This window comes from Vipera ursinii (assembly GCF_947247035.1).
Source record: "Vipera ursinii genome assembly, chromosome: 2".
NCBI lineage: Eukaryota > Metazoa > Chordata > Lepidosauria > Squamata > Viperidae > Vipera > Vipera ursinii.
In genome coordinates, this window is record NC_139513.1 from 158,828,151 (window position 1) to 158,841,789 (window position 13,639).

General features: G+C 43.3%; 1 protein-coding gene across 3 annotated transcripts in view; it reads left to right on the top strand.

Moving 5' to 3' along the window:
* HDAC7 (histone deacetylase 7) overlaps nucleotides 1-13,639 on the top strand; it is a 273,819-nt gene that overhangs the window by 119,613 nt on the left and 140,567 nt on the right. For 2 of the 3 annotated variants that reach the window (XM_083352759.1, XM_083352760.1), the window contains exon 1: nucleotides 1,243-2,019. In XM_083352759.1, the coding sequence (XP_083208885.1) occupies nucleotides 1,845-2,019 (175 nt within the window). In that variant the 5' untranslated portion in view covers nucleotides 1,243-1,844. Of the gene's footprint in view, nucleotides 1-1,242; nucleotides 2,020-13,639 lie in introns of those variants that run through there. The other variant, XM_083352761.1, reaches the window with a different exon arrangement.

Sequence of the window (13,639 nt, forward strand, 5' to 3'; positions counted from 1 at the left end):
TCTGTTTTTAAACAAAGTGGTTGCTAAGTGAAACTGCTTACAATCTCGCTGCAGCTTTCCTTTGCTTTACAGGTCACAAATGTGAGGAAAAGTTTACTTTTTCATCACCATTGTAACTGCAAATGGTGACTAAACGAGATCTACCTGTAAGCAACCTATGGGCTATTCCAAGTCATACCAATGGGAAGGTTCCGAATAAATTGTGATTAAAATTGGCAGGTTTTAATCACAACTCCCTTGGTCGGCTGACCTCTGGGTGAGCTTCAATTCAGTCTTATTTGTCCCCATGTTGCACTTCAAACTTTTATGAGTAAAGCCTCCTGAACTTCCGGGCCTTCTTCGGCCAGAGGATATCACGGCTGCTCTGCACTTTCAAATCCAACTCCCTGCCCCATCGCCTCGAAATAACCACGAGCCAGGTCGAGGCTTTGGAAACTTTTATCCCCTTTTCCGTGTCTGGGAAAAGCTGTGAAAGCGCTTCGGAACGCAGTCATGGCTAATCGCGGGAGGGGTTCCCACGTTTTCGACAAGTTAAACTCGGGTTGTGAACGCGAAGCCGTGCCTCGCATTTTAATCCAGACACGTATGTGTGTGTGGGGCTGAACGCAGTCATGGCCAATCGCGGGAGGCGTTCCCACGTTTTCAACAAGTTAAACTCGGGTTGTGAACGCGAAGCCGTGCCTCGCATTTTAATCCAGACACGTATGTGTGTCTGTGGTGTGTGTGTGTGGGGGGGGGGGGGCTGAACGCAGTCATGGCCAATCGCGGGAGGCGTTCCCACGTTTTCAACAAGTTAAACTCGGGTTGTGAACGCGAAGCCGTGCCTCGCATTTTAATCCAGACACGTATGTGTGTGTGTGGGGGGGGGGGCTGAACGCAGTCATGGCCAATCGCGGGAGGCGTTCCCACGTTTTCAACAAGTTAAACTCGGGTTGTGAACGCGAAGGCGTGCCTCGCATTTTAATCCAGACGCGCGTGTGTGTGTGTGGGGGCTGAACGCAGTCATGGCCAATCGCGGGAGGCGTTCCCACGTTTTCAACAAGTTAAACTCGGATTGTGAACGCGAAGGCGTGCCTCGTATTTTAATCCAGACACGTGTGTGTGTGGCTGAACGCAGTCATGGCCAATCGCGGGAGGCGTTCCCACGTTTTCAACAAGTTAAACTCGGGTTGTGAACGCGAAGCCGTGCCTCGCATTTTAATCCAGACACGTGTGTGTGTGTGTGTCTGTCTGTCTGTCTCTCTCTCTGAACTAGATCACCGTCCTTTTGACTCTCATGTTTGGGAAGGAGTCGCTCTCGGCTGAGGCGGGCGCTTCGCTCCCGAGCACCAGATGGAGCACTTGAACAGCAAACTTTCCGAGCGCCCTGCCATTGGTTGAGCTCGGGCCAATCGCGAGCGCCCTCGCCAAACAATGCAACTTTCTCCCCCTGCTCAGTGCGGGTTCCTTTCTTTCTATATATATTTTTTTTACTCCTCTTTTTTTTCTCTCTCCCTTCCCCTTCTTTTTCTTTATTTCCTCTTCTGTTGTTCCCCCGTTCGCGCGCTCCTCCTCCTCCTCCTCCTCCAGCGCCTTGGTACCGATCGGCTGCGCGGGTGGGGAGAAGCGGAGGCCGGGCGCAGGTGGATCCGCCCGGGAGAGGCGTTAGCGGCTGCGGCTTCCGAAGGATGGAGCTGGCTGGGATCGCCGAGCCGAGCCGCTGAGCTCCAGCGCCGGCCACCAGGATTGGCCCCCGTGCTTCATTGACCCGAACGTGTGAAGCCGGCGGAGAGAAGCTTACACGGATCTCTCCTGCGCGCTCCCGAAGGGAGGCAGCAGCCGGGAGGAAGGAAGGGTCCCCCCCCATGCCAGGGCTGCACCCAGCGTCGGGCACCGCCGCTAAAACGAGCGACAACCGGAGCAGCTCCTCCAGCGCTCACGGCTCCGATTCTCTTTTCTCCTCCCCAGATGGAATTAAAGGGCGAACGGCAGAGGAGAAGGGCGTGAGCCGGGCCGAGAAGAGCGGCGCCTCCGGCCAAGGTAAGAGCCGACTCGAGCCGGCGGCCGATCCCTCCTCGGGGGCGGGGTGGGTGGGTGTGGGGGAAACGGTGACAGCAACCCGCCGCCAAGGGAAGCGGCGACTGGCGTTAGGAAACGAAAGACGAGCCCAACCGGGGCGCAGGGAGGGAGGGAGGGAGGGAGGGAGGGTCCCCCTTTCCTGCATTTTCTCCGCCTCGTGACTCGCCCAGGAGAAAGGAGTTGTGCGGCGGCGGCGGGTTGTGAGTGTGTGTGTGTGTGTTGTGGGGGGTGGGGGTGGAAATGGAGCTTTCCTTTCTCCGAGGACGGCAACGGGGCAAGGCCTTGAACCAGGGGTCTTCAAAACTTGGCCCTTTTATGACTTGTGGACTTCAACTCCCAGAATTCCTCAGCCAGCTTTGCTGGCTGAGGAATTCTGGGAGTTGAAGTCCACAAGTCATAAAAGGGCCAAGTTTGAAGACCCCTGCCTTGAACTGTTCAGAAAGCGAAGCAGCCGTAGAAAGGCGGGGAGTGGGGTGGGGGTGGTGGGGTGGGTGGAAGCCCTTTTGACCGCTTGGAAACGGAAGGCTTTGAAGTCCCCTTTGCCCGTTTTCTGGAATCCGCAGGAATCGCTTTTTCAATTCGGTTGGGGGGGGGGGACTCTCACTCGCTTCCCAAGTTAAGAACGTGAGAATGCCGGCGTTCGAATCCGCTGCAGAGTCGGTCATCCCCAGCGGCGCAGGAGAATGGGATATGCTGGTGGGGGAATGATGGAAGCGGTAGTTCGTCCACCTCTGGAATCTTGTCACAGTTGAGGGAGAGGCTGCGATAGTTTCTCCTCTCCTCTCCTCACCCCATCCCACCCTACCCTCTGTGCCTAGGCATCTATAATGCGCACGTAATATTGAGTGGAGTCCCTGTAACAGGGTCTGTGCAGGGTCTGTGCAGAGGTTGCCAACTGTCCCTGTCGTTTTTTTAGAGGACCATGTACCTTTTCTGAATGAAAAGTTGTAGCTAATCACTGTTTTGCTTTTTCAAAGAGATTTTCTGGTTATTTCCAGTTTCTCTCAATCCGTATGCTTTAAAGATCCTTCTGTTTTTAAAAAGTCTTCAGTGTGCGCATACAGCTAAATTTAATTGACATGTTCTGGTCCAGGAAATCCAAGCAATTGCATACTTTAGTTTTACTTTGTGGAATAAAAACTTGACTCACTGGCCTCAGCCATCTGAAACTCTATGTTGACTTTATGCGTTAGTTAGCATTTATATTACACTTTAAAGAGTTCGAAAGCCTTATTAGAACTCTGTTGTTTTTCTTCCCTAGCATCTCCCCATTTGTTTCTTTTTATGTTTGTAACTCACCGTAATTCAGGGTTTGTCTTATTGATTTGGAAGAGGGAAAGATGTTGTCTTTTAGATAAATGGCCCTGATTGTCATTAGTAAGAGAGAGACAGCGCTTAAACTTGTACTTATCCTTTGGGGGCTATGTAAGACAGTATGATAATCATCAAGGGATTTACTTGCTTTGGACTTTATATGCTTCACCTGGACATAGTGTCTGTCCCTTCTTACTCCAAAGTTTGACTGGACTCTTTGTCCTACTCTCTTATACTATCTGGTCCAAAAAACTGAATTTCAATTTGCCTTTAATATGCTTTGAAACTAGAACTGTTGTGATTTTCCCAAACATGTGTGACTACAATACCCATTATTGGCCCAGGGATGAGAATTGAAAGAGCAGTATGTGCAGAGGTTGCCAACTGTCCCTGTCATTTTTTTTAGAGGACCATGTACCTTTTCTGAATGAAAAGTTGTAGCTAATCACTGTTTTGCTTTTTCAAAGAGATTTTCTGGTTATTTCCAGTTTCTCTCAATCCGTATGTTTTAAAGATCCTTCTGTTTTTAAAAAGTCTTCAGTGTGCACATACAAATTACGTGCTTTACCAAGACTGTGTTCTTGATAAGGAGAAAGTATTCCTACTCTGCTGATTAGCAGAATTTCTCCATCTTCGGCCATTGTATGTGTGTGTGTGTGTGTGTGTGTGTGTGTGTGTGTATGTTTTCGTAGCTTTTCACAGGTATAGGTATGTAGGTCTTGGCGTATTCGGGTCTTTTCCCATGTAGGATTGAGGGTGTCTTGGTGACATTTCGATGAGGTCCCACTTGTCATCTTCAGGCTGGTGTCTTCGGTTTCGTGCTTGTGCACAAGACCCGAATGCGCCAAGACCTACACACACACACACACACACACACACACACACACACACACACGTGTGTATATGTGTATGTATATATGAGATGGGTCAGGGTAGCATGTTGATCTTGTTGCAAGCCTGAGAGGAGCATATGAGTGTTAGTCTTGCCTGATATGTGATTTTATAAATTGGTGGTAAAGAAAAAGTCAACATACTTCAGGCTTTGGTAAGTGCTGGGTGTGCACTTAGTAGAGAGAAATATAATGCTTTATTGTTAGGGTTGTTATGGATTCCCAAACAAGATACATTTACATTGGTCAGGTGGTCAAGAAGAAGGACCTTCAGAAATGTGGAGGACCTCTTCCTGGGGACGAGAGTGTGTGAGGACCCATAATTGAGCAACATGCCCGGAGGCATTCAGTGGATGGTTTGTGCTAAACGTGCCTAGCAAACTATACAATTAAAAATTAAAGCATGGGAGGGGGGCAGTGAGAACCTACCCAGTCATTCAATGGCAAAAATAAAAGGTTATATTCTCCTGCTATTATTGAAGTGTAACAGCCTGATTTCCTCTCAGAACATCTCCATTTAAAAGAATTTTTTGATAATTGGGCCAAGAAACATTTCAACGAAGTTTTGAGATCTGCTTATTGGAATAGATTCGGTACTTGATGAGGTTTTTAAATGCAATCACTGTGGCTAATATAAGGCAGATGTTACTGATGGCTCATACCAATCATTCCTTTTGGGAAAAAGGGAAGACTAATAAATTCGTGAATGGGAGAGGCTTCTGGTTATCTTGCTTGTATTCCCTAACATTTTCCCCTCTCTTTCTTGCACCGCTATCATTAACAGATAAACAGTGCATCTAATAGTTGCCCATCCACAGGATATTTAATTAAAGCCTGCTTGCACAATGTGTTGATTCTGGGTTTTTTTGTACGTGGTGGTAATATCCAGCCATGAGCTCCTCAAGGGCAGGGATCAAAGTAGCAGGTGAAAATCTTGGGGGCTTCCCCAGCATGTTTCATATTTTCAGCTACCTGTTTCCATCCTAAGTGCCAAATGCTGATACGATTCCTTCTCATCTCAAGTAGAATTGTATGGGGTGTTAGCGGTTTTTGGAGAGCTGATCGTTGTTTAACCAAGGAGCATAAACGGAAACTCAAAATCCAGTCCCAAGATTCTAGACTTCGGTCCTGGGCTTCTCTTCTCAGCCTGTATGTCTTCCCCACTCTTCTTCCCCAGCAATGGAGTCCACAGAGGTCTATCTCCCGTTTTTATAAAGCTCTTCTGGCCGGTGCATTTATCCTATGAGTCCTTTCGTGCTAGGCTTTTATTCTACAATTGTCTTATTTCTGCTCAAAAAATGTTTTCATCTCCCGCTCTTAACTTTCCTCACTTTTTCTGCCACTTTTTTTTAAAAATCCACTTTAAAATCGGGTGGCGAAATAAACCCAGAGTAGCTGTGTAACATCTTTTGATTGGCAGTAGAAAGAGACCTCTGTCTGAAAACAATTGTTTTTTTTTCCCCTTCCTGCGAATGTTTCTTTCGCTTTCTGTAGATTCTAACCCACAGATGTAACAACCTGTTGGGGACCCTTTTGACCATGATGGCTGAAAACCAGTGGCATGGTTTCCTTCTATTCTGAAGTGAGAAACGGATGAAAAGCGTAGTTTATGCTCTTTAAAAAAAAGCCACGTTACAATTTTTTTTTAAAAAAAGGTCCTCGGTCCTATAAAGAAAAATTCTCCCAAATCCCAGCCTTGGAATGCGACCTCAACTGTCTCTAGACTCGAATGTCTTCTCCCATCACTAGAATTTGTATACAGCTTGTCCTTGATGTATGACCACAATTGGAGCCATAGCTAAGCAATGCTGTCGGTAAGTAAATGTTATGACTGGTTGTTGTTGTTGTTGTTGCTGTTTTTCTGCTGCAGTTATTCATTGAATTATACGGTCATTAAGGGAATCCAGTTCGCCCATTTCCTTTGTCGGAAGCGTTCTGAGAAGATTGCCAATGGTGATCCCGTGATCCCAGGGTGTTGCAACCATTGTAAATACGTGCCAGTTGCCAAACCTCTGAATTTTGATCACCTGATCCTGAAGACTCTGCAGTGATCATAAGTGCAAGGACCATTTATGAGTCATTTTTCCAGTGATTAAATGAATAAGTTGTAAATTGTAGACTCCCTATATATTATCCTATATATAAAGCTATCTTTACCAAATGTCTCCCGATACTCCCATGTAACACCTCTTCTCCGCGAGCTGCATTGGCTTCCGGTTGCCCTCCGGGTGAGATTCAAGATGCTGGTGATGACCTATAAAGCCCTAAATGGCATGGGCCCGGATTATCTGAGGGCGCACCTTCTGCCGGCGTCAACTTCCCATCGTCTTGTGCGCTCCCACAGGGAGGGCCTCCTCAGGGTACCGCCGGTCAAGGATTGCCGGTGGGTGATCCCCAGGGAGAGGGCGTTCTCTGTGGGCGCGCCTGCCCTATGGAATCAACTGCCAACGGAACTCCGGGCTGCCCCCCGACCTTTGTTCGTTTCGCCGGGACCTAAAAACCTGGCTCTTTGAGCTATCTGGTCTGGACTGAGGGGTTTTAATGATTTTAAATTATGATTTTGACTTTTGGGGGCTATACTTAATTTAATTTTAATTTTAATTTTATATTGTATTGTTTTTTAAATTCTGCCCTGTAAACCGCCCTGAGTCCTTCGGGAATAGGGCGGTATATAAACCGAATTAAATAAATAAATAAATAATAAATAAATCTTACTGAACTGAAAGCGACTGACTTCGGAATAGGAACGCATAGGACGGTCTGCTAGCTTTGTGATATGCTGGGGAAGGGAGGCTTCTGCTTTTCTTGCTTCAGGGAAAGGTTGGAAAAGGCTCCTGTATTTTATTTTATTTTTTTCTTGATGTGAGTTAGTTCTGGAGGAGCCCTGTCCTCCTCCTCCTCCTTTCATGCCTGCTCGAAGGCAGTTCAAGAGGTTTTGCTGTGTCTTTGGCTCTTGCTTCATCCCAGTGTTTCCCATGCGTATGCTGGCTCCAATTGCTTCATCGAGTTTACTCCCTCTTCTCCAGCAGTCCCAGAATGGCCCAAGCAACAGCTTCCTGTGCTTGCAGTCTGGGTTGGGTCAAGAACGCAAAGGAAGATGGGGCTGCTATATATCCAATCCAGGAATGGAGAACCCAACTGACCTTTTGAAGTTTCTGGACTCTTATCATAAGCTATTAAAAGTGTAGGAACATCTTCCCCCTCTATCTCTTCCTTGTATCAGAAAATAATCTGATTGCATGCTAACAGCCCATCCATCCATATGTTCAAACAGAAAGTAATCTTCCTCTAAGCACCAGCTGGACTGTCAATCAGAGTTGTCCTTCAGAGCTGAAGATCAACACTGAAATAAATAACTTGAGACTTTAAAAATTGAATTCCCCCCCCCCAAAAAAAGAAAAAAGGGCGAAAATGGGATAGCATGTCATTTTCATTCGCATTTCTTGTTTTTAATTTATAAGCCAAAACAGGGTTCTTAGAATAATGGGTGTTACATGGAGAGTTTTTTCAGGCACTTTAGGAAAAGGCTGCTGTTTAGTGATGGAGTAACTACTTTGAATGCTAGAAGATACAAATTTACTCTGCGGAAGAATATGTGGAAGAGCTGGTGCTAGGCCAGCCAAACCCACGCTGACTCAGTGTGGATCTACTTTTTTCTAGCCAGGCTGGGGGTATGATGACCTCTTTATTTAACAATCTGCCTGATCCTGGCAGAAATGGCAAAGATCTAGGCTTATTTGAAAGATCATTCGCAAGAACGTTATATTATGGAGTGGAAAAAGTGGATTGAATATATCCAGAACAAATATGGGACTAAAAAGTTTCATTTAGCATTTGAATAAGTCTTCCTTTCTATTTTCTTTTTTTTATATGAAATATTAGTATTGCTTGTAGTTATCTTATATGAGCTAGAGAGCGATAGATTTAAGAATTTATTGTTGGTAGCATATGGATGTTTATGATTGTTCTTTGTTTTTATACCCTGTATTTAGCTCTGGGAAGTCGGGGGGGGGGGGTAGGGGGGGAAGGGGGGTAGGGAGGGATAGGTAGGGGTGGGGGGAGGGGGGATTGTTAAAGATAAAATGTATTTTAAAACTTTTCAATAAAAAACAACAACAACAATCTGCCTGATGAATATATCAGATTACTTGCCAGCTCAGCAGCTTTTTTTAAAATGTCATTGATATGCTGGATCCCATGGAGTACTGTATTTTCTACTGTATCTTTAGTTTATGGGTTAGGTCTGCCTTTTTCTAAACAAACGCTACTTTTAAAAGCTCTCAGGTTTCATATAGCCACGATCTAAAATAATGTACAGTAAACCTGGGGATATGAGGGATTCTTCCTCTCTCTTTAAACCCTGGCTAGTTCTACATCTGGGACTATCAAATTTGGGAGGAACAACTTGCAGCTAAGCTTTGTGTACAAGAATGAAGCTGCTGAGCTGGCATATTTTGCATATTCCAAAACTGCATTTCTAGAAACACAGCTCTAGCTTGAAGGTAGCCAGATGCAAAAGGGGCATGGCTTTGACTAATAGGGAGTTTCCACAAACATTGTCCATCTGGTCATGCAGACTGTTTGGCTGGAATGCCCTCTAAAATTATTAAAGGTGCAGATGTCTAGTGTTATTCTGAAGGTGAACAATAAGTGTGTGGGGAAAGCTAGTTATAATGATGTACACACACACACACACCATGCCGTGTTCTGCATTTTGTGTGCTGTCTTCAGGGTCTTTCCCGCTCGCACGGAAATTCTGCTGATGCAGGATATAGAAGCAGCTGTGTTCATTTGGACTGTGCTTGGAAAACTACTCTGCAGAGAAGCCCAGAACATAAGAGTGGCATCTTAGAGGCTTCATTGTTGTGGATGTTGCTGTATCAGTGATCTTCCACGCAGGAGAGGCTGGGGAATTCCATTGTCATGGCAATTCTGTGAGGAAAATGCGTCAGAAGCACTCTCTGTGTTGTGTCTGGTATCTGTGGTTCCCTTCTTAGGCGTAGGTTGCTAGAAGCTTTGATCCACTTTGGGGATCAGGGATCAGATGATGTCTCTGGGGTCTGTTAATAACAAAGACCTCATCCGCTTCATTTGGTAAACTCTTGGAGAGAGACACCAAAAATGAATGACGGAGCAGAAAGCTTGATTCCACATTCTTTGAGCTTAGCATTTTATTCGGTGCTTATACTACTAACTTTTTTCCATGAGTTGGAATGGGTTTGGGGAGAGAAAGATAAAGAATCTGGCATGCAACTTCGCTTCTCAATATCCTCCACTTTCATCACGAGTGTGTGTGTGTGTGTGTGTATACGTGTGTATAATAATCAAACTTAACAAAATGTCTAGTGAGAGGAATTGGTCAAAATACTCCTGATATTTAAAAGTTGGTGATTTTATTTTGTTCCAGTTTTGGGTAGTGGTGCAAGGGGAGTGGTTATGTCTTTTATGTTGATTTTATTTGTGAAAAGAAAAGATCTTCGGCCTGGGGTTAATTTGCCAATGAAGGTCCTGTCATCTTCCTCCCTCCCTCCCTCTTGGGGGGGGGGCTATTAAAAATTAGTGGTAGGTCACATGATTGGCTTCAGATGTTCTGCAGTTGGCATCTCTAGGTATAGCTAAGAACTGTTTGGAAGTCTTGAGAGTTATAAGCAATCAGCATAGACCATTCCGGGCTAAATGGACCAGAGGTCTTACTATGTAAAAGGTTCCCATATTACCTATTCTCCATCAAGAAATTCAAAATGATATAATGATGTTTTCAGGTGAAGAGAACCATGCAGGCCTCCTTCTGTGCATGGAAGATCCTAGTTCTTAATGACCCCAGAGTGTATGATTCAGATTCAGATGGGGAAGCTTGCATATCTAGACGTTTATGTGCCTAAAGTTCATTCTGCAACTCATTCCACAACCTACATGGGGGAAATGGTATAATTTTTTTATGCAGCATTTCTGGAAAATGCTAGGTAGAGAAGGCTGGACTTCAACACTGAAATTCAACACTTTTACTTGTTCTCAAAAAGGCTAGTAGGATTGATCTGGTTAATACTGTATTGTTGTAGAAGAAGGGTTTGCCAAACCACTTCCATTTTGCTGCCAAAAGCTACATGGAGTTGATATCCATGAAGTCACAAGGAGTTGAACTTATGTTGAAGTAGACTTTATGAAAATAACTAGTAACTGACAGATTCCTCTGTTTTCATCTGGGCTCCAACCAAACTCGGGACCACTTATCTTGTGGGTCAGAGTCACACATCTGAGAGCTGTTCAGACAACAGGACAATATTTGTCTGCTGATGGCTCATATGCCTGATTGCTCCTCCTGCTGAAGTAACTGATCTCTGCTCTCTTTGTCATCTGAATAAGAGCATGCAGAGCAAATCACAGGCTCCTTAACTGGTTTTCATATTGCTAATAGTCACCCTCTTGACCAGATATTCCTCTGTGCTGTTCATTTGGGCAACATAATAGACCAGAGGCAGGCTGCATGCAGGAAACTATTTCCACTCAGCTAAAGGGGCAGAAGAAAGGATGATTTATTTATTTATGTGTTTACTTACTTCTTTATTCATCAGACAAAAATTACAAATTCGAATGAACAAAATAAAAAAAAATGTAACAGGGATGGTAGGCACGTTTGTGCACTTACACCCCCCCCTTTAGGAATCTCTTAAATATGGGATGAGGTCCACAAAAGTTAAAGTTAGAATGAAAACTGTGAAAGTTAGTAGCTGAGACAACTGAATCGGGCAAGATATTTCCGTGACTGAGCACAGTTGGTATGTTTATCACTACATAACAGTTCTTAAGTTATTTGAATGTGGTGGGTATTGTATAATCTTTTATGTAATGCCTAGATCAAACTTCATACCTTCAACTCAGGGTCCTTAAATGCACAAGCAGTAGCTCAGAGGGTTAGTTCCCATGGCGTATCCTATTTTAGATGACAAATGTGGGGTGGAGGGGGGGGGGAAATCCTGTAACTGAATGCTCTAACTAGATGGCCTTGATAGGATTTTTTTTTCCTTTAAAGGCCTGCCCACCATCCCATGGCAGTGATTTCTGACTGCAGCACATTTTCCACTTCACTTGCTCTTTTTAAGTGAACTATGTGGAAAAAGAGTAACTGTCCCCTAATTATCATATCTGATGTTTGCAAATGGCTCAGAATGCTTGAAAGTGTTTCCAATGCCTTATCTCAGGGATTTTCAAACTTGTTCAGGCTGCAGAACCTGTTGGGTTTTTTTTTTTAAACGTATTTCCCAGAACCCCTGATTGAGAGGCAAAATTTTAATAGTAGAAAATTGGATTTGCTGAAGTGAACGTTTTTTTCTTTTGGCCCCTTTGTCTTTCATAGAAGCATGGAACCCAGTTTGAAAAACTCTTTTATCTGTTAAGAAGCAAGGCAGTATTATTGTACAGATTGCAAGGAAGGAAACTAAAGCTGAATGGGAATGGTAAAAGGGAGATTTGATTCAGGGTCTTGTTCAGCTATGAAAGTGTCATTATGTTAGCCCTTTTCAACTTTTTTATCCTGGAGAACCCTTGAGGATTTTTTTTCAGGTTACAGGGACCCTGCATAATTTTTTATTTTTTTTTGAAAATGTCACAATCCAATTAATTTCTTTTTTAAAATAGATATTTTATTAAGCTTTTATAGTTACAAATCTTTAGTGCTTAATAAACAACGTATTGTCTGGGTTGACATATTTTACACTGATAGTAATACAACTTCCATTCTTATTCTCTACTCCATTTTTCTAGCCATTTGTAAAAATTATCCCGTTTGAAAATATTCTATAACTTCTTTCCTTTTCATTTTCAATGTAAGCCTATCCATTTCCGCACAGTCCAGAATTTTCTTAAATGTATCTTCTTCCATTGGCGTTTCTTCATTTTTCCAATACTGTGCAAATGTAATTCTCCCTGCTGTTAATACATGTAATATTAAATATATACATTTTTTGTCATAGTTCTCTGTGATTATACCTAGAAGTAGTAGTTCTGGCTTAAAATCTACATTTTTTTAAACATTTTCTCTAACCACATGTGTATTTTTGACCAAATTTTTTTGCTTTAGGGCATGTCCACCAGAGGCGATAGTACGTGCCTGGCTTTTTTCATTTCTAACTTACTCCGTCTACTTTCACATCTAAAATAATAGCAAGTGACAGATGTGACATGTAAAAATTCCCACCATTGCTGCGATTGTGTGATGCACAGAGTAAAAACAAAACCCACACAATATTAATTTTTTAAGGTATCTCTCACGAAACGCCTAATGCCCTCTCATGGAACTATGGGGCTGCATCGAACCCAGTTCAGAAAGGCTGCATAGCATGATCTTGTTCCTGATTCTTTTTTGTTGTTGTTCAATATTTTATTAATTTTTTATAGTCACGAATTCTTAATATTTTAACAGCAACATACTGTCTGGGTTCCAATGTTTAATTTACTAATACATGTTAAATTCCTTTCTCTCTACCTCGTTTTTCTAGCCATTGGTAAAATATATCCCATGTCCTAAAATATTCTGAAACTTCTTTCTCTTTCATTGTCAGTGTCAGTCTGTCCATTTTTGCACAATCTAACATTTTCTTAATTATCTCTTCCTCCGCTGGGTAATTCTTCATCTTTCCAATGTTGAGCAAATACAATTTCGCTGCAGTTAATACATGTAACATTAAATATACACATTCCTTCTCATAATTTCCTACAATTATACCAAACAAAAATAATTCTGGCTTAAAATCTATGTGTTTTTTAGTCATTTTCTCTAACCATATATGTATTCTTGACCAAAGTCTTTTGGCTTTAGGGCATGTCTACCAAAGATGATAATGTGTGCCTGGTTTTTGTCTACATTTCCAACAATTGCTAGACATATTTTAAAACATTTTTGCTAACCTCACAGGTGTTAAGTGCCATCTGTAGAATTGTCCCTGATTCTTTTCACCTCTATGAAAGACTCAGGGGTAAAGATAATGAAGCAACTCCACACACCCACCCAAAAAATTCTGTTAGCTGAAACTTTTTTTAGGAGAAAAAGTGATTATTCCTTATTTGGTTTCCACAAACCAACTGGTATACCTGCAAAAGAAATTGGGTTCAGAGTCGTAGTTAAAGATACTGAATAAACAATGTGCTCAACCACATTTTATAAATCACAAAGGTTGCGTTCGTACAGCATACTCAGCCTCAGACAAACAAATTACATTATGGATTAGGGCGATGTGTTTGCCCTAGCCAGAATTGTAGCTCACGTGCTAATATATTTAAATAATCTGGCACACTCTGTATGCGAATGAGCGGCATGGTGGCCTAGTGGTGAAGACGCTCACCTCTCACTCGGTAGAGAGTTCAATCCCAGGAAACGGCAT